At 40.4% G+C, this 25,774-nt stretch overlaps 1 protein-coding gene across 1 annotated transcript in view; it reads left to right on the top strand.

Moving 5' to 3' along the window:
• Positions 1–10,439, top strand: part of lrmda (leucine rich melanocyte differentiation associated) — a 210,639-nt gene extending 200,200 nt beyond the window's left edge. The window contains exon 7 of the mRNA XM_083922799.1: positions 9,100–10,439. Coding sequence (XP_083778925.1) covers positions 9,100–9,179 — 80 coding nt within the window. The 3' untranslated portion in view covers positions 9,180–10,439. The remainder of the gene's footprint in view (positions 1–9,099) is intronic.
• The last annotated feature ends 15,335 nt before the right edge of the window (positions 10,440–25,774 follow it).

The following is a 25,774-nucleotide window of genomic DNA, read 5'->3' as shown; positions in this document are numbered from 1 at the left end:
CAGAATTCAATTTCCTTCTCATCCTCATAAGTTGGAAGTACAAAGACTGATAGTCATTTATCTGGTTATAACTGTAATTCACCCATCAATGAATAATGCCATCCTCAATTTAAAGTGTTTGATTATAGCCATTTAGTGAACTGCCAGTGATGGAGTGTCACTTTTCAGACAGGAACCAATGTTGCAGATAAGCTCCAAACATAACTGATACATACAGTATGCCATCCTTCTCATTAATTATTCTGTTTTATTCTTTACTTTATTGACACGTCTCTTTTTAATTTCTCAATATTGACCTGACATGACAAGTACCTTCTATAACAGTAGCTCTCAGTTCCTGAAGCATTTAAAAACATACGCAGTTTGTTAGGGTTCCACTTTAAGGAGAATCATGTGGTATAATCAACCTGGTATCGAGCTGGTTGAGCCATGACCCAGCATCCTCCCCCTGACAGCCTATCAGCCTGTGGCAATAGCAAATCTTTCAATTCTGTCTCCCAACCACAAATTCTCTATCACACGTCTCTAAATGTCTTGCTTCAACAGTGGATGCAAAAAACAATGCATCACAATAAATTAAAGCTCAAGAATGTGTTTGCATACCTTGTATGTTAGTGTATATATATACTGTGGGGGAGGAACATGATGTTTGAATGGGTGACAGGCTAACCACTGACTGACAGACTGACTGACAGGAAGTATATACGTGGCAGTGAAGTATTTGGAAAGTCTGACGTCAGAGCCTCATGAAATGTCAGCAGAGAGAGCAACACTTATGCTGTCTTTCTCCAGTGAGATGGAAAGGCATATATACTGTATATACTATGGGGCCTTGTTAAGCCAAAACTATAGTGTTGCAGGGATGACGTATTTCAACCAGAAAGTTAGCCTCGCTAAAAAGCCGCTCTGATTTTTCCATTGACTTGTTGATTGTTGCAGATAATAAGCGCATACGTGGTGAACAAAAGTTCATGATACTTATGTTTTTGTTCAGCAAAATCATCTTCATAAGTGATCACCGCTTTGTTTTTATTTTTGAAGCATAAATGCAACCACCAAAAACAAAAAGGCTAGGCACTAGCTTCCGAATGATTTTGCATGTTCAGTATTATGATGTTTGATAACCTCTGTAGTCTCATGTAGCCACTTGTTAGCAACTGCCTTTTTTAAAGACACGTAAAAGCTTTAAAATTCACACCAAAAAGCCATTGAGACGAGGAAACCAGTGCAAAAATGCTAACTCATTTCCAGGTTTTAGGACTCTAAGCTGTGGCTTGTTGGCAGAGTGGGTCGTCCTCTGTTCGAGAGATTGGTGGTTCAATCCCCATCTCCCCCTGGTCCACATGTCGAAGTGTCCTTGGGCAAGACACTGAACCCTGAATTGCTCCCCGTGCTGCGCATGGGTGTGTAAATGTGGTGTGAATGGTTAGATCAGATTAGATGGTATGTAGATGTCCACTGCCATCAGTGTGAATGTCTGTGTGAATGGGTGAATGTGACAGACACTGTGAAGCGCCTTGAGTAGTCAGATGACTAGAAAGGCGCTATAGAAGTACAAGTCCATTTACCATTTTACCATTCAGGCAGCACTCTATGACTGCAAATTATAATAAATTCATAAACCTATAGCAAATAGTTTCCTGTCCTTATATATTTCTATGAAATGGCTCAATGTACTGATTATAAGGGTATATTTTATGGTATTTATGCAGGATGTTTTACTGTCCTGCACGCCTTGCTATTTACTCTTGGCTCGTTAGAGTACTTCTCTTATAACTCCCACTTTTGTGTCTGTCCTGCCCTCCTACCATCCCTCTTTCTCTCTGCCTTCTCCCCAGTTTCTGCCTGGGTGAAAAATGGGGCGCATTTCCCTGATAGCCTGTGTGGATGTGGAGAGTATAAATGGCTAATGAATTACAGATGAACATTGACGCAAATTAATCTTCCTGATGTCCCAGGGTTATATGGCAGCTATTTAAAAGTTTAATCAATACGCTGAAGTTGAGAACATGCAGGCGCTGCAGTTGTTTGGCTGCAGTAAACAGCCAGGAGGGGAACAGGGAAGGCCTGAGCCCCGGGCATGCATCATAATGACAGCTATTTATGTTTGATGGACTAAAAATGTTTTTATTGGGAGAGGACAAATGTCTATTTAATTTTCAAAGTTGCATGCAGGAGTTTTGTTCGAGAGCCAAGACAGACGGGTGACACCTCAGCTGTTAGAATAGTTAATAACTAATTGACAGAGGAGTCCATTATTAGAGTAAAAATGGAGTAAGAATGGGTTTAGTTTCAGTATGTCATATTAAGCCTTCATTCCTTTTATGAGAATTATGCATGATAAAAATGATCATAAGATGGTCTTTATGTTGATACCATCAATATGTTTTACCTAAGTGACTTTCCTTCTTGCTCCATTTTTTCAGTACTGCTTTCTTTTACACACACACACACACACACACACACACACACACACACACACACACACACACACACACACACACACACACACACATACTAACAAACACACACACACACACACAGTATATATACTGTATATACTGTAATCTTTGTCCATTTATTGTTCAATATGTAATTTGTGTTTACAGTTTTTTGCAGTTTCTAGTCAATCTTTGACAGTGAGCTCATTATTGTTCATTTCATGCCCAAAATACACCAGTCCTCTCTTTTTATGCTATAGAAACGGATAGCAACTTGCATAAAACAAACGTATGTATGTTAAAAACAATAGTCAGCATGACGGAAGAAGCATAATTCTAGGTCACTGTTTAAAATGATAAATCACGTTTAATATTTAATTGATTATAGTATTAAAATGTATAAATGATAATCTTCCATCACAAAACATTATTGCATGCTGTGTTCAGTGAAAGAAGAAATCTACATTACAACAGAAAAAATAATAAATTTGGTTAATCAAGTGACTGAAATTTTTCAATACAGTAATAGAACAGATAGACAGACCGAGAGAGAGATTCTTCTTCCAATTAAGTTATGTTCACATAGAGCAGAGCCTGGCTTTCTCAGCTCAATACACGAGGATTACAGTGATATACTACACAAAAATGCACAGTGGGTGGCTATTTTTTAAATCAGCAGTACTGCACATTCAGTAACAAACTGGAAATTGGACAATTAAGCTGATCCTGAAGGAGGAAAAGTACATCAGAATGTCAACATTGACAACAAAGACAACACTTAGGAAACATTGGGTGTCCCTTTGCTTGCTGTGTTTCTACAGCACATTTTACTGTTAAGAAGCAGCTGGATGGCACATGGAAGAACACTTGTGGAGCGAATATGTGCTGCATAAACATTCCATTCATGCTGGCTTTTTTTTGGCCCAATTGAACCCAGCTTTAGTCACAAAAAGTATTTTGTTGGGTATTTGATTGGCATCCACCATCATGTGAATGCAAGCAAAGAGCAAATGCATATTCCCATATATGATGAGAGACTGTGGAAATATTTTTCAGGTACATTCATGAAAAAATACAAATTAGCAAACCTTCGCATACTGGCACACATATCCCACATACCAATACTAAGTGAAACAATATATTTTCTCTCTGTGGCAATGTGCTGTGTGTGCCAGCCCGCATCTCAGTGGGTTGAATCACAGTCCACTGGCTGTTGGTTTATGGGACGCAGGGGGGTTATCTATCTGCAGGCCTCCCTATAGAGAGGAGGTGGCGACTCCATCTCATGAAGTTGGGCTGAACTGATAAAAGGACAGCCGGAGATGGATTGTGTCCACAATAATAGCCCTGGCTCACAGCAGCCTACGCCCCAAGCTCATAAGTCACTCTCACACCAATTCTTATGGATGCTTGCCCCCAGCTCCATCTGACCCCATCCCCCACCTGCCCAACGGTGTTATTTCAGCCCTCAGAGATAATACAGAAAGTGTAATTGCCTTGTTAATTGGCTTTTTTTTCTCATTTTTTCCCCCCTAATGGATGGCAGCACTGATGGAATTGTTAGCTAAGTGGCCAAACTAGAGGGTGGGACAGAAAGAAAAATACAGAGGGTGAAAGAGAGGAATCAAAGAGAACAAATATGAGAGTGCAGAGTGTAGGGAAAGAGAAAGACAGAGTGGAAGCAGTTGAGAGGAGAGGGGAGGATAGATATGAAAAAGAGACAGTACAAGCCTAGGAGTGGAGGGAGTGGATTCATGCCAAGAATAGATAACCTTGATGTTAAAAGCTACATCCGTCGGATGTGTCTTTCTGTGACATATTGATGGCCCTTGAAAAGAGTCAAGCTGATTTTATGCAGGGAACAATCATTAAACCAACTCCATCTTCCTCCGCCCTCTGACTCTCTCTCTCTCTCTCTCTTGTAAGTGTGTGTGCGTGTGTGAGGGCATGCATGCACAGTTGTATGTCGGCTGATTAAATGCAGAGTTTTGAACCATGCTATGGGTGGACTTAATATGGCTTGGAATCACAAACAGATGCCCTAGTTATGGTATTTATTAATAACCTTAACCATGTTTTCACCATACATTTTTCTGTTGTTTTAGGTGCAGTACATGAATTAACTGTGGGATCTCCACAATATCCAATTGTAAGAAATTACAGTGCTAACAGTATCTCAATGTCACTGCCTTGCCGGTACTAATACACACTGCCAGAAGGCATTACTGTTGTTGTTGTTGTTGTTAATGTTGTCATTAGTATTGTTATTACTACACTGAAACTGTTCCTTGACTTTTTCTTAGAGCATTCCCTCAGCTGTCAAGGAGAAACATATGTTAAGTCAGAAACATGTGTGTATCTCCACAGTCATTATTGATTTATGAAAAGGTATATAAAAGATATTACTGGGTGGCTATATTAGGGGAGATTGGCTATTTGGTGAGGGATCAAGTGGAATAGTAATTCTGAATCTAGAACTGCACTCAGATGAATATATTAGCGATATATTATATGTTTGATATGCTGTGTTGATGTGCCATGTCACAACTCTGTTAGCACAAGGCTAAACCTGAGACCTGAACCCAGCCCGTACCCACATATGTCAGTTTCAAGTTGGGTAGAAGAACTCTAATCCCTACAGCCTATCTTCCGTACGGTTTCTATGCTTATGATCTAACTTACTGTTAATCAATATTTTATTCATATGAACTTTCACACTATGAACTTTCTACTTTAAAGTAGAAAGTTGAAAGTTCATAGTGTGAAAGTTTAACAGGAGGAAATTAAGGCAGTCTTTCTACTTAATTGTAAAGTGTTTTGATAATTAAGAGTCCTTGAAAACTAAGGCACAAAGTATCTTGTGAAAACACATTTTTAGGAGATATAGATCTGCTTAGATACCCAGGAGACAGTTCAGTTGGAGTATGTCCGTCATAACCAAGAGCGGAAGCTGGACTGCTGCAGCTAGACACCTTGAAATCTCAGGAACTGACTGAGACTGTATTGTTCAATGACGTGTAAACCCAGAACTTGAGTCATCAGTTGTCTGCAGGGATTTGTTTAGTGGCCTTATACTTATACTACTATATAGAAATATAATACATTCACAAGAAAGGGTGAAAACAACTTCTGTTACCATATGTGTTGAATTGATGTTTGAGAACAGTACATAGGCGGCTTCGTACAGCTGGCTTACTCACACTGTGGCAGAATGGGCCATCAAGCCCCCATAGAGAGGACACATGCTTTGGGTAATCAGCTCTGAAAAGACCAGACTGTCTGACGATGAACTTACACCAAGAGGGAGATACAAGATACAGACTGCACTGCTTTTTAATAAAGACAAGAGGGTTAGCTTCTCCCCTTAAAAACAACAAGGTGCCATGTGACATATGCAGAACAAAGGCCTGATTGTTCCTCCACCAGGGCATGATGGAAACAGTAGCCTCCACATCACTTTGTTAATCTGTCACTTTAATGGCCGCCCCCACTGTTCTCACTGTGTGCTGTGTTTGTGTGCATGAGATAAAAGTGTGTATGGGTTTGTGATAATGTGTATATGGTTGAGAGTGTGGGTGTTGATTCAAGTGTGCTCATCCATGGCTGAGGATACACAGAGGATAATACAGACTGCTGGGTTTGGCACTGTACCACTTGTTATTAAGTATCCGTTCATCAGGCGGAACCCCACAGGCGTGAACGGGGCCTCAGAAGGCGTTATGTAAGAGTGAGTTTGGCTTAGTTATTCCCTTCTGTGTCTCCAACCACCCCATCTTTCTCCTGGTTTCTCTCGTAATAATAGCAAGTTCTTACTGTGAAGGGAACACAGCAAACTGGAATGTGTTTATGCACAAAACACACTGCTTAATGTAGTGCGGAAATGTATCCAGAGGTTGCGCCGAAAATTTAGAGACACATTCTGGCACTTTTTCACTCACTGGGAAACAGACCTCATCCCTGTTCTTGTTATTGCTCTTTCCCCTAATTTACTCTTCCTCTCCTCCTTTGATCACATATATAGCTTTTTGTTTAAAGTGCTGTTGGGGAGTTACAGGTCACACATTGGCAGACCTTCCTTATTGGTGCTGGAGAATCTCAGAATGTGTTTCCTCCAATCCTTTCCCGTCCCCAAGGGCTAGTGACGAGCTCTGCAGAGTGTGAAGGCTTGAGGGGCCTTTAGCTTTAGTTCCTTCATCTGTGAAGGCTATCTCTGAAAGGCTTTCATTGCAACCTACAAATATATCCCCTCTAGGTAATGTCTTATCGGAGTCTTGGTTCTGGTACCTCAGTGGGTAATCTCTTTAAGGGCCCCACTCCTGGAGAGAGTGAGTTTCTTGCCGGGTAAGCTGTGAATATGTGAAAGGCCCCAGCGCCCATGTGATCAGAGTGCTGTGAGACACCCCTAGCCCTGTGGTGTCAAGCCCAGTCTCCAGCCGTGGCACCTACATCCACAGGCGAATCATTGCAGCTGGAATTCAACCCAACCGCCCCACCCCCCCACCCAACCACCCCACTGTCAGAGGGGCACACATGCACACACATGTATATGTACCACTCGCACACCGGGGGAACAGGCAGGCATGGAGCTGGTCCCGGATTTTATCGGAGGTGACAGCTCCTCACACTTCAGTGTTTGGATCACCTCAAGTAGCTGGGCTATGAGGGGAAATGAGCACTGCTCCACTACAAAGTCCAGATTTAGATTGACTGATCTTGTCCTCAGGCCTGTGGGCTGCTGCTGCTGCTACTGCTGCTGCTGCTTCTGCTTCTGCTTCTTCTGCTGCTGCTGCTGCTGTACTGCTCCTCCGCCTGACAGAACACCCACTAATGCTGCAAGGGACTGGTGTGTGCGTTTTGTGTGTACGTCTGTGTACTGTATACGTGCGCATGTGTGTGTATGCGACTTGGTAGAGCCTACTTTGAAGAGTCAGAGAGAGTGGGGGAACGAGAGGGATGTGTCAGGTTTAGTTAGAATTGAGGGTGGCATCAGAATATGCTTGGCACTAATATGGCACCAGTATCTCTGTCCCCGTCTCTGCTTTCTGTCACTTAGTTGCCATTCTCCCCCCGCCCTTGACAATGTCTCTTTGGATTATGTGATTGGACTTAGCGCTCGGAGCACTCCTCATCCCTCTGCGACACCGCCTCTCCCATAAGTCTCTCCTTTTCTGCCCTGTCTCAGGCCCCCCCCCCCCTCGCCTCTTATAATACACTTGATGTCTATTTAAAAAGCCTGGCGAAAGCTGTATCTGTTCTGCTGTCAGAGGATCATTGACAGCACTAATGCCACTTGTCCTTGCCTCATTTGGTGAGAGGTGACACCTTGCCGCAGCCCACCACATTCATCAAGTGGCAGTGGGAGCGCTGTGACATCAGAGTCAGAGCAGACCCGTCACAGAGCTCTGGGCAGCCCTCTCCCTCTCTCTCTGTGGCATTATTACAACAAGAAAGCACTGCCAGCCATCTTGGATTGATCCTCTGAGCTGCATACCGAGCATCTGGCTTCAATGTTTTAGTTCCTTGTTAAATAATTTCTATAAAATTAGCTTACTTTTGCTTAACTTACACTGTAAAAAAACAGTGTATCATATATGCAAATTCTTAGTAGTAGTCTTACTTCTCAACTCCAAAAGTGATCTGTTATCTAGTGGGTTTTATTAGACTTTTAAATGCACATATGCAAATGAAATGCCTGCTGATAATTGAACAACTGCTTGCTGTGATGGGTCAGTGTATTTTAACTTTGGTGGCTGTGAGCTTCTTACTGTCAGGACTCTGCCCCGGGGCCACACTGGTCATTCTCTCGAACAAGATGCTCATCCTTTTCCAGCAACACCTTCCATCCCCTACAGTTCAGTACTGCCATTTAAAGCTATCCTGTGGAGTTTTTCTACAGTAGTAAACAAACACGGTTTTGTTTACATTGAACATCTCTCACTGAAACATATTGCCTGTGTCTAACAGTTCTAGCTAACACATGGAATACAGTTACTACCTCATAAAATGATACGCCTTGTTTTGAATGTCTTGAAACCCGCATTGGGTATGTCTCGCTGTATGTGGTATGTCTTGCTGTATCGTAGCGGCTATTGCCGCTACTCATCATTGATCATGTTTGCCACCATAATTATTATCATTTTCATATTCTATCACCTTAGCTGTGCTTGTTTCTACTATTCAATTTTCAATTCAATTCAATTTTATTTATAGTGCCAAATCATAACAGAAGTTATCTCAGGACACTTTACAGAGTAGGTAAAGACCTGGCTTTGATATTCTTGGTCAGGTTGTGCACGGATTACACGCGGTCACATGGTCTTTGTGTAAATCACCCTTCTTCTTCGTTTGTTTTCTTCTGGTCCCACGGCAGCCACATGATAGAACATGGCCATTCACTCACTGCAAATTCTCCGGATAATGCTCTATTCACTCAGACATTCCCACTCATATAAATGGCCTATATGGAGCTAGTAGGATAATGTCCATCTGTGATCTGGTACAATGGCTTTTTTTCCCCATGTACAGCTCTGGAGCCCATATGCATGTGTGAAAGGGACTATTGATTATTTTTCTCTTATTTTTTTCTAATATTTCTTATTTACTTTTAAAACTACAAACATGATGCACAATTCACCTTACACTCTCTCACTCTTTTCAGGGGTATTCGCCAAGTGTCGCTACGTCTACTATGGTAAGCACTCAGAAGGCAACAGATTCATCCGAAACGACCAACTCTGATGGACGGCTGGTCATGAGTGGGACATGAGTGACAAGGGATGTTAACAGAAGGAAAGGGGATCAAATCAATCACTTATTTATGAAAACCACAGGTGATATTTGAACCACCTGATCTCCCACTGGAAAAAATATTTAAACGTCATCAGATTCATCAACCATTTTGTCATATAAAGGGGATGTTTGTTTTTTTTAAAGTTCATATTCCCGGCCCATAGTTACGTCGTCCTCCACTTAGAATCAGAGATGACACTCCACTGACATGATTACCTCTAAGCATCAGCAACAGACTCACACACACACACACACACACACACACATACACACACTCTCATGCAAGGACAATCTCTCTCTTTTTCCTTTGCTCTCTTGCACACAGTCAATGACTAACACAACCAGCCAATTGCATCCCCTTTTCTTTGACAGCCATGATGGATCACCTGTCCACTACTGCCACTAATCAAGGGTGAAAGGGGTGACGGTCACACACCTGAGACCTGACATGGACTCATATCTCCCAATCTCTTTCTCTCTTGCACAGACATACACATGCACACACACACACACACAAACACACATGACTGCTGTTTAAAACATTGAAAAGGGTTTGACAGAACAAGGTTTAAGATTTTGAATCCAAACCTGAGGCATGATCAGTCTATCTTTTTTAGTTGGTGGCAGAATGCTTTTCCTTCTTTTGTTTGAATTCATTTTATTGAATGGATTTTATACAGTATTTGTGTCACTTCGAAAAGAAAAGAAAGTCCAAAAAAAATATCTGAGCAGTGAGTCAGTCGCTTTCTGTTGCAAGTCTGTATATGTTAGCACATGTGGAGAAATGTCAATATTTTATTGTCAAAAACATTCCAATACCAGCTTTGATGAAGTACATAGTTGTAACCAAGTATGCATTCCAGTTATATCGTTATGTATGATGATGCCATTTAATCATATTGTTTAGTTTTTTTTCTCCCGCTGTGTCTTCAACCATCATACTGAAATGTCCCCTTCATTATTTGCATTGCATTGTGATGCTTGCAAACAAAGTAAAAGACATCGTCTCCAGAAAATTGCATCTAATGGAATATTGTCTCTACAGTTGTCGTGTTCAAATACTCAGTTTTTTAAATGTTTACATTTTATAATGCTTTTATAATCACCGTGGTTTTACATTGCACTTATGTGTTTATTCTGAATTTTAATGCCGTATTATAACCATCTACTGTAAGGTAAAGTGCTGGCATCTTTGAACAGTGTATGAGGACTTTCAATCTGAAAATTTGATGTGAGTTAGTTGATCCGATAAACTGTATTAATTGCATTAGCTGGATGTGTTCAAGTGATTAAAATGGTTCAACTAACAAGTGTCTCTTGTCAAATTGATGCAGATGCACATTAATTCCTTCTGCCACCACAATACACTGTTTTCCTGATGATCAAACATTAATAATTGCTTCTTGTATTAAGCCTATTGAGCCAAAAGAGCTAATCAGCATTAGCCTTGTTTTTCTCATTATAATTACAGTACAATAGTGGTTAAAAAGTGTCCCTGACTGACACATCTCAGGTCAAATCATGAGGCTTGATTAGCTACTTCTTTAGAGGTAAAGTAGCTGAATAAAGCCCGGGGATGAGATTAGGAGGAGAGGCTTGCTGGATTTGGGATTTGAAAGGAGCTCGTTGAGCGTCAGTCCCACGTGTCAATCATCCACAGACAGATGAAGGAAAGGTCAGAGATAGCCTTGTGCAATATTTGTTGACAATGTCTGTTTATTTCTTGTTTCTATTAGCTTAAAGATTGTGAGTGTGTATGAGAGAGTATTCATGCATGCTTGGGCTTATACACCACTTCCTACAGGACTGTGTGACCATATTCCAGCTGACATGCTGTTCAGGAGCCTGGTCACTAGTGCCGGCGTTTCAAAATGACAAGGTTTATTTGTCTGTGTTTTGATATGCTCAGAGGAAACTGGGGCTGACAGCTGGAGGAGGTAGGAAGAGGGGAGCCACAACAAGTTCCCCCCGCACTACACAAAATGTCATCCTTCCCCTGGCTGCGGCACGCGCTCAGCCATCCTGCTGAAAAGAGCAGACATTTAAAACTTTGTGACATGTGTCACAGGCACTGCCATTGAGCCAGTGCCACTGACAGAGCTGGAATTGACAGGCCCCGAGCCACCGGAGCTGGCTAGGGGACACACTGGGTTTGGTGTGTGTCACTTCCTATCCTCGTCAGGGACGCATCCTGAGCTGCCACACCAACACAAACTACATTATGGGATGGGCGGGGAGTGCCAGAGCCGGTTGACATATGCTTGACGTGCGCCTTTGTGCATGTGAGTGGATGAATGGGAAGCCTGGCATCATGGACAGTAGATTAATTAAGGTGTGAGCCACAGCCATCTACCTGTAGGCAATGCCCTCCTTGACCCTCAGCTCCGTCACTGCTGCTGCTCCCTGGGAACTTCTGGCTGAACAAATGGCATGCCACTTTATCAGAGCAGATCAGTGACATTCAGCTATAGTGGCCCTGAAGGCTCCTCTACTAGGTATAACTCTGTACCTACATATTTTCTGTTTCCATGCTTGAGTAAACCACAGCTGGAGGTAATTTTTGCTATTGTTGCCTTTCCTTTGTAATATCTTAAACATAAAATGTAAATGTGACAGCGTAAACGCAATAAAACCAAATACTCGACATTTGAAAACTGAATTGTAATTTTATTTCATATTACACACCAATTATAATCCTGTTTTGGTTGTGGACACATCTGTCTTGTTAGTACACAATGGTAAAGATTAAGTAAGTAAATCTATGTACTGTATGAAGTATATTTTTACAAATATTGTGACAATATTTTCTGATTTTGGTTAGTTAAAATGTATTTGTTTGCTGTATAATCTCTGAGCTCAATATTACATTAATGGCACAGCACAATTCACCTCCCCAAAAGGCACACTAGTGTGTGACTCACTGTCAAAGGAACTTAGGACCAATCCAGTCACTACGTATCAGCCCACAGCCTGATGACTGATTGGCATGAGCTAATGCAAATTTACAAGGATGCAGAGGGAGAAAAAAGAGACTTGTCGTTATGAGTGACAACTGGCCACTGATAGCAGAGCAGCAAACAGGATGGGGTGAGATTTAGATTTAACTGTCCCCCTAGCTCAAGAAAGCTCTCAATACCTATCTGTCTGACATACAAAGTATTTCCCCCCTGCACCTGAAGACATTTGGCAGCACACTGCCGTCTCACTTGATCCAGAGAAGCTGAAGGAGAGGGGAAAGTGGCCCTTATTTCCGGGCACGGTCTTAGATGAGTAACATTTGTCATTCAGGGTTGTGCTGGAGTAATTAGCTTGTCAGTGGGCACCAGGCTGAGCTGGCTCTTTCTCCTAAGAAAGATGGACAGACTGACACAGTAGCTGACAGCCAGTCGATAATGTGGCAATTAATGTCATAAATAATTCCACTGCCAATTATATCAAAATGGACTCTGTTCTTTCACAGGGCCTGGTACTCCCTTATCATTTCCCCTGATAAGGGGAACAACCGTCTTCATACCCCCTATAATTATGGGGCTTTTTATATGGAAATATAAAATGGCCTCACTCTCCCCACATGTTTGTAACGTGGGTGAAAAGTAGAAAGAGGGGGACATGGATAAATGTAACATGCTAATGAATCTGTGTTTTGTGCCCTTTACCTCAGCTATTTTAACTGGCCCTACAACAAGACCTTGAGGCATTCCAAATGTCATTGGCCTGTAGAAAAGAAAAAAAAGAACCTGATTTGAAAATACAGACAATTATGTGAGCTAGATCGATTGGAGCTGATATTCTAAAGGTTGCAAAAGCTTAACCAACAGTGAGAATATTGATCCTGATGCCCCATCACTTGGTGGGAAAAATCATATCCATTCTTTGTCTTCAAGATGCAGGTCAATCAATCGCAGTGGGTGAGAATGCATGATGAGGTGGAATCAACAAGGGTTCACTGAATAGTAAATGTACTGTATGTTGAAGGGAAATAAAAAGGAAAAAAGTGGGAGTTTGCTTTGAAATGCTTATTATCCGCCGCCTCAACCTGTTTCTATGGGCTCATTTGTCTCGACAAGTGACTCAGTCACTGTGAATGGGCCCCATCAGCCTGACACTAAACTCTTCCTGCGAAATGTATGAGCAAATAAAGTGAACTCAGCACATGTAAAGCCCTCCTAATGCATTGTAAAACAACCTTAAACACATCAGATGTATCTTCTGGATGGGAAGGTCGCTCTGATGGTAATATATGGCCTGTGCTGAGAAGTCTCAAGGTCGTGTCAGATTCACCTACATAATGCATGATTTCCCGTTACTCTTACAGACTCCAATCATGCCTCGCAAGCCTTGAGATGAAAATTTTACTAAGTAAATCAGCCACCTTGCTGGCATTTCTATTACCCCTCTGTGTGCACTGACAGAGAAGATGAATAACGCAAAATAATAACATGTGGTAACAAATCAAATTTACTACTCATAGAGAGAGAAGGTGCAGTGGATGTAAAACTGTTCACTGGGTTTTGTTCTTTCATCTTGCCTATATGGATTTTACTTGGGGTTTTTGTTGTTGTTGTGTGTGTGTGTGTGTAAATGTGTTCTTTGTACTTTATGGAGATGAGTGTGTCACTCATCTACTTGTCACTGTCCTCTTGTTAGATTGTGTGCGTAATTATTGTGTCATTTATTGTACGAGAATTGCTTGCTTTGAATAAAGCAGTTAAATGACCCTGTTAGCATAATTAATTTAACCATCCTGAGGGGCTGCAAAGTCGCAGTCTCATGAATATTAATTATTGTCAGTGTCAGTGCTAAATATTGTACAACAATGCAACATGTTTTTGTATTGAAGTGAAACATTGTTTGATGCAATTCTTGAGTTAAATTGTGACTTTTAGTACTTGAATCACATTCTCTCACATTTTATACTTTTAACAATAACACATTTACATAGAAGAAACATTTAAAATACAATAGCTCCCAATGGCTAGATGTTATCAGATGAATATCAAAAGAGACACTTGCTCTTTTGTTTTGCTTCAGCTACATCATTAAAACAACAACTATATTCATTTGTCAGACACCATACAGTAATTATACAGAATGGTATGGCATGCAATGTTGGTATTTTAATGTTCACACCCTGAGGCCCTGTAGAAAATCATGAGCCATTGATTTTACATGCTTGACTTCAACGATCATACATTTCAAGGGAAATTTCTGGAAATATTGGCATTTACTTCTTTCCTCTTCCAGGTCCTGAGGGTGGATATGCTGATTGTGTGTATGTGTGTTTATCAACTGGACACGAACAAGAACAAGGGAGATTTTCTCACATGGGTTTATCTGTCTGACTCCATTGAAGCACAAGAGAATACTTGAACAAACAGTGTACCTACACTACCCATGAAATCCCACTATATCGTGCAACTGGCTGCTGTGTATGTGACTGCCATTCTGGATCACCATGGGTTGCAGCGGAGGCAGTAATTACACTTCAAAGCAGAATAGAATATATCCCATGAATGTCTTTGACCTGTAAACAATGCTCTTACATTTCATATGAATACACACTTTATGGGCCCCACAGTGCTGTTGCTTAAGGGAGGAGTGTGTTATGTTAACTGTCAGGCTCGGTGGTATTTCCTGCGGCGCTTGGATCCTATCTTTGGGGTCCTCTGGAGGGCAGCTCTCTCTGAAATGGCTCGCCTTGGCCTTGGTCGATGACATTGACATACAAAGGCAGTCCGTTTTTTGACACACGGCAGTGACTAATTGTGAGGAAAAGGTGAGGAAGATCTGTTCTGGGGCCATTCTTAAAGACATGGAGATCCAGCCCATCTCCCTGGGGTACGGCTTAGCAAAATGAAATCCTTGAATCATGAATACTCTGAAGGTGAGCAGCTATTTACTGCAGCCAATCTTGCTTTTATGGGAGTAATATTGGTGGTCAGTGGTAGGGAGCTCATGTTTTAAGTATTTTTTTACTCTCTCTGTGGATAGTGTTTAAAGGAAGCTTATTAACTTTCATTTGTCTTCTGTAGTGTAGCAACTTGGCTAATTGTAATATGTGAAATTGATGTAATACACATAATTATCATTGAGGAAATTTGAAGTAAACAAGGACCATAACATTTTCTCTGGCCTCCGTGCTGTTTTTTCGTGGGTACTAAACCTAGTAACAACCAAAAAAAAAATCTGAAAGGCACACTTGTCTACTGGCAGTGGGAAATGAGTCTACTGCCTGTTGGGTATCCCTGCATTTTAATGTATGTGTGTATGTATATGCTAATTTTGGTATAAAAAGGTCTAAGCCATATGGTAGCAGCTCTGTGAGGCGGTACTTGCTAAAAAATGATCAAAGTGTCAAAATAACATGCTGAGGTACAATATTTACCATGTTCTGAGTACCACTAAACAAAGTTCAACTGAGTCTAATGGTAATGCCATTAGTTTTGAAAGTGTTTGGACACAAACCAAAGTATTGGATCATGGCTTTCTGTACAAAATGTCATGGTAAAAGTTATTTGTCTTTGTATGAAGATAACGATGTATGTGCTGGAACTTATGTGAAAGCAGAATTTGTTCTCACACCAAACTATACAAATCGTTCACCATTTCAAATATGCATATGTTGATTTGATCCCAACAGCACAAAATATTGAGCTTCTAACTGGAGTTAGAGAGTTTGAAATGTCCCTGAGCTAAAGGTTTATTGGTTATTATGCTTCTTCTATTCTATGTGTGGGTAAAGTTCAGCCATGAACCTTCGCATTTGGGTATTAGCGATGTTTTTTCTCTCTCTCAGACAGGCTGATAGGCCTAACCTTGTCTGTCTCTCCAAACATATTGATTAGCCTGTGAAAAGAGAGAGGCTATGAGACCAAGTGCAGAGGCTAAACTTGGAGTAATTCACTTCCTACTAATAACATCCCATTAGTTTGCAATGAGGGAGGAAAAAAGTTTTACTCAGTATTTATGAAGAAAATTAGTGTTCATACATGAGTTAGAAGGTGACTCAGATTCACCAAGTCTTCCAGAAGAAAACAAATATCAAATGGCAGTGGCAGGCAGAGCAAAAAAAGAAAAGCTAACCTCTGTGCTTTTGTTGTTCTCCTTTAATTCTGTTAATCGCCCCCAGGTAAAGATTAGCTGCTCTTGCCAATTTAATTCAGCCTCAAATGATGCTGCTACAAGGTCACTTTTTCTTTTCTTCCTCTGTCTCTTTATTCACCCCCTCCCATCCCATCTCCTTCTCTCCTCCATTTCTCTTTCCGTGAGCAGGATTGAGTTGTCATGTAGTTCTAATAGGCAGCACAGGGAATCATTAGTCCACCTCAGCTCCCTGACTGATGGGTATTTCACTCCAATCATCTGAGTACTGTGTTTGTGTGTGTGTTTGCGTAGGTGTGTGTATGTGTGCGCGCAGAAAGAGTAGGACTACACTCTCCAACACAAACACACAAACACACACCATTCACAGCCACAGATATCACCATCCCCCCACTGCATTGTGCACCTACTGCTATTGACAGAGTGTCAGAGCTGAGGGGAGATGTCTTAATCAACTTGGACACACTGGGCATCGATTTGACAAGCTGCTGTAATGACCTTCTTGTTTGCGTAAAGGATCACTGTTTATCTGGGCCACAACTGATGCGCTGAGTATGCCTCATTGTCATGGAAACTATTATCACGGCTGAATTGGGATGGAGCTCAGTCTTTGGATATCTCTTTTTCTCTTCTGTCATTCTCCGTCTCTGTCACACGCACAATCATACTGTTTCTTATACACACGTGCAGCCACACACATTGATATTGATATGTTTGAGGTAACCAGATGTGTGTTAACTGTACATGTTTGAGCTTGAATGTGATGATTAACACTCTCAGTCAAATTGTCAGGGGTCAAAGGGAACTGCTATAATTGGTGTCAACATCTTTTACATCAATGTTATAGAAATCATTACAGACTGGACAGATTGCCTGAGACGGCTCAATAATCCCAAGACAGCCGTTTCATTTACCTGCCTCCAAGCTCTTTTGGAAAATTATTTTTATCTCATTGATTTGCCGACCCATAATGGCATCTAAAATGGACACTTTATTCTCGATAGGAAAATAAATTATATATATTAAGAAATATGTATATACATATACATTTGAATTTAAATTAAATTTTATATATAAATATATATATATATATATTCTATCAGCCAGTTCATGTTTAAAGACCAAGAAAAGATTGCTTTTCTTTGTCTTCACAACACAACATATGAACGGTGTTGTGCTCCATCACCTGGTTCATGTCCACAGGCACACCCTGCTGCCTTAAGAAGAAGACACTCTGCTGAGTCGATTTGCAGGGATCTCAGGTTCAGGGCGCTGTCAGCTTCTGTCAGGGCAATCAGCAACACTCAGCCTCCCCTGAATAGCCCGCACAGCAGACGGTAAATATTATTGGCATTCTGACACCCTCTCGCTGCGACCAAGTGTGTAAAATTGTTAATAAGGAACATGATGGGGCCACTGCATGCTGTTGTGAGAATGGAAAAGCTAGCTCTTGTTGGCAATTATCCAAATAACAGGATGAGGCATCTGAGAACAGGTGATTTAAGTCCTTAGCAGAATGGTGGAGAGGTTTGTTTTGGCAGTTAGGAAGTGAGAAAAAGTCACAGAGGTCACATAGTAAACATTGTCCTTGTGTTATATCCAACAACTGAACTCCTTATAAAACGTACAGGGAGACCCTTGTTTGCACTGTTTGGAAAAATTGCTAAAGACAATGTACATTGATGAGGCTCTTTAACACTTGAGGGCTATTCTACATCATGTATGATACTCATCTTACCATTACTAAAACAGGTAACGGTGGTTGGTGTGTCAGCTTTAAGTGTGGCTGAGAACAAGCTGCTTGTTTACCGAAATCCACTGTTATTAGTTATTTCTAAGCATCCCCCTGAAAGTCTCAATGTGACACTGCGATAAGGCGAACAGTATTCCTCCCCTTGCATAGAGCACATAAGTCATTACTTTTAAAGGCACAGTATCTCCAAGTTGCAGAAGGACACGTTGATAGCAGAATAAAGTACACAATCGTTAACATTTATGCCAGTGTTTCTCACTGTATGATTACGTTTTTATGGTTCATATTCTGATATGGCTTGTTTTTGCTGCCACCGCCAAAGCAATGAGACAGGCCCAGAGGTGGCGTTTCTCCTTTGCTTTATGGGAGGAGAGATGCCTAGAGGAGAGTCCTTCTCGGTTTCGTTCGGTAAACACACTGCCAAGCTAAATGGCTGATCAATCAATTTCAGCAGGATCGATCTGCATCAGTTCTGCCTGCATGCACACACCCGGAGCCACTTTATTGTAAATCAATCATTTTGAAAACAACTCACAGAGGGGCCCGTCCTCACTAACAAGCCATCAATTCCAGCTGCCTGTGTAGCACCCTTATCAGGCCACAAATCAACAGCCACACAAACATCTGCTCCATTTCCATCGCTTTCCCCCTCTGCCTCGCTCTGTCTTTTACCCCTGCTCCGTCCCTGCCGCTTGTCGTGTCTTGATGGTGTGTCTGGTGAGGAGAAGAGAGGAGAGGCTGCGAATCTTCACCACACCACTTAAGATAACCCAAGGGTAATAGTGTTTGCACATTTGAGAGAGAAATGAGGACAAATGCCAGGGTGGGTCATACATTCTTCTTCTGACCTGCTGTTTGACGTTGGAGTGTGAAATTGCACACTTCAGCTGAGGAGCGTGGAGGAGGAGGAGCAGGCAGGGCCCAGAGACTTATGAGATGTCCACTGATTTCTAGCTATGAGAGAGGAGTGGGTCGATGTCTGAGAAGTCATCCTGCCTCATCATAACACCTCAGAATTGGTGCTGCTCATAATGTTTGATGGATTCTCAGGAGATATCTCAGTGCCCTTGACATAGACGACACAATGTTTAGAACAGTGTATCTAGAAGCAGATTATTTCAGGTGGAAAATTTTCGTATTACATAAAGGTTAAAATCCTTTATCTTTGGCACTGTTTAATGGCATGCTTATCACTGTCCAGGCTTTGCTTAGACATGTTAAAGCTCCAACAGGGGGAAGAGGATTACTTTCTCAATATATCATATGCCCCTGGAATGACTATATCTGCAAACCCAATCCACATTAAGATGCTACACATCCTGATGTGATGCCAAAACATTCACGGCCTTGACATGACAACACAGCGAGATACCTGGTATGATGTCCTTTGCTCATCCGCTTATCGTCTCCATGGAGATATACGAGCCAATAAGGGCAGAATGTGATTCGAATGCTATTCCTACCCATCACTGTGGATCCCTGTTGATTGACAGTCTGACAGGTGAAAGTGATGGAGCAGCTAATAGCATGTCAGTAAACGTAAATCAAGACTAATGCCAGGCTCAATGGATAAGCGGATTGGCAGTGTGACTTGGACCTCAGGGTCACAGACCCCTTCGCAGGGTGGGGACAGATAAAATACAATAAACATTTATCTGAGGGTTCCCCTGGTGATACTCAAGGTCAGGCACTGGGTCTATTGCAGTTCTGTCTATTGTATATACACTGTAAATGGTGAAGTGACATGCAAATGCATTAATATTTATCATGCTTTTTGATGTGGCTGTATTCAAAGTACTGGGTGAATAGTGAGATATCATCAGTGTTAATGCCAAAGTGAAGAGGAGGTGCTCAGATCCATAAAGGCCCTACTAACATCAACCTCTTAAGACGAGCAATTGGGACCCCTCATGAACAATTGATTTCTGCCAGACTGCCCTACACCAATCAAGTTTTAGCAAGTTTTGAAAATGTGATGACACTTAGTTTTTAAAAGTTGATCAAACAACTGTCTATGACCTTTTTTGACAGTTTGGACCATGATTCTTTTTTCACTCTTTTCGATATACTATTTTTAAACAAGCTGTACGGTGCAGTTTTTATTTTAACATACTATACGTACTTTAATATGACATTGGACATATTGTATTTTGACTTATTTTGACTTCTTTGACATACAATATTGTGACTTTTCAACATTTTAGACTGATATTTCACTTTTATTGACATACTATACTTTGACTTTTTTATGATTTTTTTCAACAAACTTTATGATGACTTTTTTAACATACTATACTATGACATTAATATTACCTTTTTCCCCCTACTATGCGATGACCTTTTAGACTTGACATTTTAGACCATTATTTCTTCATTTCTTTTTCAACATGCTTTTATGATTTCTTATATAATACTATGAGTTTTTACTGTTCTATATCTACTATGAGTTTTTTCAATTTATACTGAGTTCATATATGACTTATGACTTATCTACTATGACTTTCATGAAGTGATAACATTTTATATCCAAAAGGTCAAAGGTCAAGGGGGAGTTTGGATTCTGAATTGGTGACACTATTCTTGAAACTGTAGTGATCGTGAAGCTCTTCTGCGCTGTATGGTTGACGATGTGTATGAAACATCCACGTTTGCTAAAAAATACACTTTCAAATTCCTTCGCAGTCTTCCCTACATATATTATGTAAGTCTGGACGGACACGGATGTAAACTGCAACTTGACTGATTGGTGGAGGCATACAACTGCAAGGCGATAATTCTAGTTTATGACATACTATACCATGACATTTTTATGGCATACTGAACTTTTTTTAATGATGTCACACTGCAAAACAGGTTAGGCACTTCCTTGAAGCTAAGAATATTGAAACAATGAAATGACCAGCCCAAAGTACAGATCTAAACCCCATAGAGAATCTCTGGAAGTAATGAATAAGAGACTCACTACAGTTAGCAAACTGTGGGAGAGACTGCAAGAAAAATGGACGCAGATCAAACCAGAGCAGTGTGAGAAACTAGTGATGTCCTGTGGGCGCAGATGTGCTGAAGTCATTCAAAGCAAGGGCCTCTACACTTCCTATTAATGTTTGAATCCTACAGCCCTAAGAAAACATAGTTTAAATCTTCTCTTCTGACACAATGGTAACTGTTCTCTAAGTACTATAGCGTAAAAATTTTACTGCATACTATTCTATAATATACTTTATACTCTAATGTATATATCATAAGTTGCAATAATATGTCATGAAATAATAACATATTTGCAAAGTAACTAAAAGCCTTACCTGTAATAAAAAAACTCTGGGAGTACAATAATAAGGAAAACATTTCTTTGTAATTGGAATAACAGAGAGGAGACTTTCCAGGTTTAGAACACAAATACATCCATTTTAATTTGAGAAAAATACAAAAAGAAACCATGTACAATCTATGTACAAACTTTTTGTACAAGACAGTATATTTATCAGCAGATTATATTTGACAGAGTCAGGTAGATCAACTCAGCACCATCAAATAATCCATTTATCCATCATATCTAGAACACATCCAAACTAATTAGACTGCTATGTCAAACTCCTGTTTGCTGCAATGACGATGTGCCAACAAATCCTATCTGTGATACGCAAGAGCAATGTCCTGAATTCTTCTTGAACTGATAGGCAGTCAAAAGAAAACAACATAACTTTTCTTAAAAAAAAAAAGAAAAATTGCTGAATGCAATTTTAATGTATTAAGACTTGAGACCCGCCTCCCATCCCCATAAGTATTATATGTTCTATTATATCTAGTACAATTCCCAGCAAATAAGTTATTATATCCATCCTTTACAGCAAAAAATAGATTAACAAAAATAATGCAACATACTGTAACAGTAACGTATGACGCATCATAGTTTTTTGATTTGTTCAGTGGACAACAACACATTTGATGTTACAGGCATGTGCCTTTATACACATCTTTCAGTCATCCATATCTAACTACACTACACAACACAACTTGATAGCCTGTAACCAAGCACATAGCGGAGATGATATGTGTGGTTTGAAGACTGGGGCTCCTGTCCGTCTGCCCCAGCTGCTTCTCAGGCCTACTAAATGCCACTTTTCGCTATAGTGGGTCTTAATATGGGCCCTCCTCTTGACCTTTTGCATTGCCTGGCACTATACTGGCATGGAGGCATTGATGGCTTGGATGTTCTCCATGCCAGTATAAGAAATTATTGTCACAGTGGAAAACACATGGACGCATCTCCCTTGAAGTGAGCTTGTGTCCCTGAATGACTGAAGGATGCTTGCTTAACTAAACTCTTCATGGCACTTCAAAAAAAACACTCTAAAAAAGTTTTAGAGGTATACAATGCAAAGACCTAAAACATCTAAACATAGAGACATATGACAAGGAGACATCTTAGTCTAGTGTTGAGAATAATGCCAGCCTGAATGAGTCGCACAATGAGGGTTCAGGTAGAAAAAGCACAATAATCAAGTGTAATGAAAACAAATGGTGCATTACTTTGTGAGTTTATGTTAATGCCATGTTTGCAGCATGTACTGTTATATTTCTGAACAATGCTATGTTTAAGTACCTCATAAAATACTCTGTAAACAAATATGAAGCAGTTGTGACAGATTGTGACAAATGACGAGCTGACAAAATGGAATGTAAACCCTGTAATAACACAAAGTAACAAAAACAGGAAAATTAAGGATGTTCTCTCTGTTGATAACCTTTGCTGAATTGGTGCTACCTTCCACCTTTGTGATGGCTGATAAACCAGATCAAATTCAGCCGGACTTTTCCTACTTGAATATTCTTCCACACGAATATGGGATCTTTCATTTTCAAGGTAGACATTTGTCTTTTTTTTTTCTCAACATAACAATCAGTTTGTCGATTCTATGTATAATGAGTCATTGCCATTATTAAATATTAATAAATATGAATAGTTGCTTAGTGTTCAGGCTAGCAAGTATGCCAATAAAAACCCAATTATACATACATTTTACTCACATATTTTCTGAAAAGAAATCTATTTGCTACAAAGTGTGACATCGATGTAATCACAGTTCAAAAGTTCACTTTAGGACAATGTGTATGAGGCTTCAGTATAGTTTCACCACACCCTATAGACGGACATTGAAGCTCAGATCATTTTGTTTGAAAAAGAAATTTAGTTAATATAATGGGCTGAATTTACAAAAACAATAATTATCACATTATTATGTCTACCATATTCCAAATGTTATTTTCTTTTAAGAAGTACTTTTCCTTTACAGCCTATACAGGAGAATCACTGCAATAAACAGATTGCGTCTCCCTGTCGTATTTGAAATCATATATTGTGGAAAACACCAGCACAGTATGCTTTAGTGTACACACTCGTCCTCCACACTAGGGACCTAATTTAGGTCAAACACATCTAATGAAGGTCATTCAGTTCTGGCCTGCACACAGAGTGAGCAACTCTATGATCTTCTCATAATTATTACTGCTCTGATCTTGCCATCTAAATACAACATTTACTCTCCCATAGTTACTTTTCACCTATCTTTATATCTGCATGTTCACAGTTAGGGAAGCTTAGCAGTAGACACATTATTTAGTAGATACGGCTCATCTGTGCAACTAAAAGAGGCTTCAGATGAGCCTAAATCTATTTCTACAAGCACTCAACAGAGCTAAGCTGCCAGGCTGAAGATGGTGGTTTCACAATGCAAGCTAGTCTAAATTTTATTGGCTCCAGAGTGATGCAGTTTGTTAGAGGGGGCAAGGTGAAAAAAATAATCTGTTGTTTTAGTATGATGTGAAATAAATGGTGATAGAGTCAAGGCAAAATCCTTTGATATGTAGTTGTAAATAAGATATTATTTAAGTCTTTTCATCTCCCATAGTACTTTTCACTTGGTTCTCGTCTAGAAAAATAAGTACAAATTGATTATGTTTATGGATACAAAATAATTATGTTTATATGTATAAATCCAACTACATATTTGCATGAAGTTTATGTATTAGGAGTACAATGCTACCAATTCAACCCTCCATCACTATCACAGCTGGATTTGGATCTATTAGTGCCAAAACATGTATACAATACACACATGCTGCACACAGGCTAGCATAAAGAACACTGGTTCCTCTCCAGTATCCTTGTTAGCAGTCTGAGGCATTGTTGTGGTATTTCCACCCAACTATGTTTGAGCATTCCCCCATGTTAGAGGACTGAACACAGCAGCTTAACTCCTGAGAGTTTTGAGACGTGTGACTTCTGGATTGGCAACAGAGAACATCCAAGCTCTTTACTGCCTCTGTGCCAACCCTGTGCCAGGCAGTTGCTTTGATCAAAGGAGGACCCATTGATGCCCACTTTTATGCAATATGTGGCATTTCTTTCCTCAGACATGAATTTCTTCTAACAGACAAAACATTCGGAAAATACACCAGTCTTTGTGACTGTGATCCCAGATTCAGCCGCAGATATCACGGCAATGCGTCAACGGTGGGCACGAAGCTGCTGTTTGTGTCAGTGTGGCTCAATCATAGTTGGGGGTTTTGGTTTGATTTTTGATGCAACATAATCATTTTGTTAGTAGATCCAAACCCTCTTGACTCAGTTACTGTTTTTTTTTCTACCATGGCTTTCATTTTTAGAGCAGAGATCCTACATGGTGCTCCTTCAAAGGTGCACCATCACATACACAGAGATGGAGGAGATGACAGCACTGATCAGGAAGAATGGCTGCGATGCGTGCGCACACACTCCCTCACTCTTCCACACACAAACACTCACACAGCGTGCACATAACATAAATGTTCCTGAACACATGAAAGACAATGGTAGGTTGTTTTTCATCCTTCTCATGAATTCAGGTTGATCAACCATACCGTATCTGTTATAGAGGGGGCTCAGGCACATATCATGCGCTAGGAGCTTAAAACAGTCAGAGGCTTCATGATCTGACGTATCAGCAGAGGACAAGTGGGTACAATGTTTTCTTTCAGCCTGTATACACCAATACAGCACCATTCTCTGAGTTTTTAGACTACTGTTTGCAAGATGATTTTGTTCTGCAAGTCTGGAATGCTTTCACTCAAAATGATGAGTCAACGGTGAAGTAGCAAACCTTAAGCAATGACACAATGTTTAACAATCCAATAACAAGATTAGTATGCATTGGAAGCCAAGCAGCCCTCCCTTTTCCTCCACATCCTTCTTTCATTTCCTCAGCAACATTTTATTTCGGGGGGAGTGGGGGGGTCTGATGGTTCCAGTTGTTCTGTCAAAAGAAACTTGTTCAGTTTTAGTGCAAATAGAACAGAAGCAGACAGGAGATATGAAGTTGATGAACCCAGCTGGTTTGACGTGATGCATCTGGGTGGATCTTTGGGAGATGATATGATCAGTTTATCGCCGCAACTCTCATCCTCCAATAACCAGTCACCTTAGCAATGGAGTCTGGTCACACGAAGAGGTGAAATATTGCAAAGAATTACAGGAAGTACTCCTTTTTTGTCAACTCTTAAAATAATTCCAAAAAGTGCTAGGGGGAAGGGGCTGTACAATCCTTATTTGATTGTCATTATGTACATCACTATGGATACATTAATAAATAAAAACAATGTCCAAGAGCATGGAAGTAACATTAAAGGTATACACATAGGAGGTCCCTTCCAG

Source organism: Echiichthys vipera (assembly GCF_963691815.1).
Source record: "Echiichthys vipera genome assembly, chromosome: 11".
In the NCBI taxonomy this organism is placed as follows: domain Eukaryota; kingdom Metazoa; phylum Chordata; class Actinopteri; order Perciformes; family Trachinidae; genus Echiichthys; species Echiichthys vipera.
Note: the sequence above shows the minus strand (reverse complement) of the source record. Positions and strands in the feature narration are given on the sequence as shown.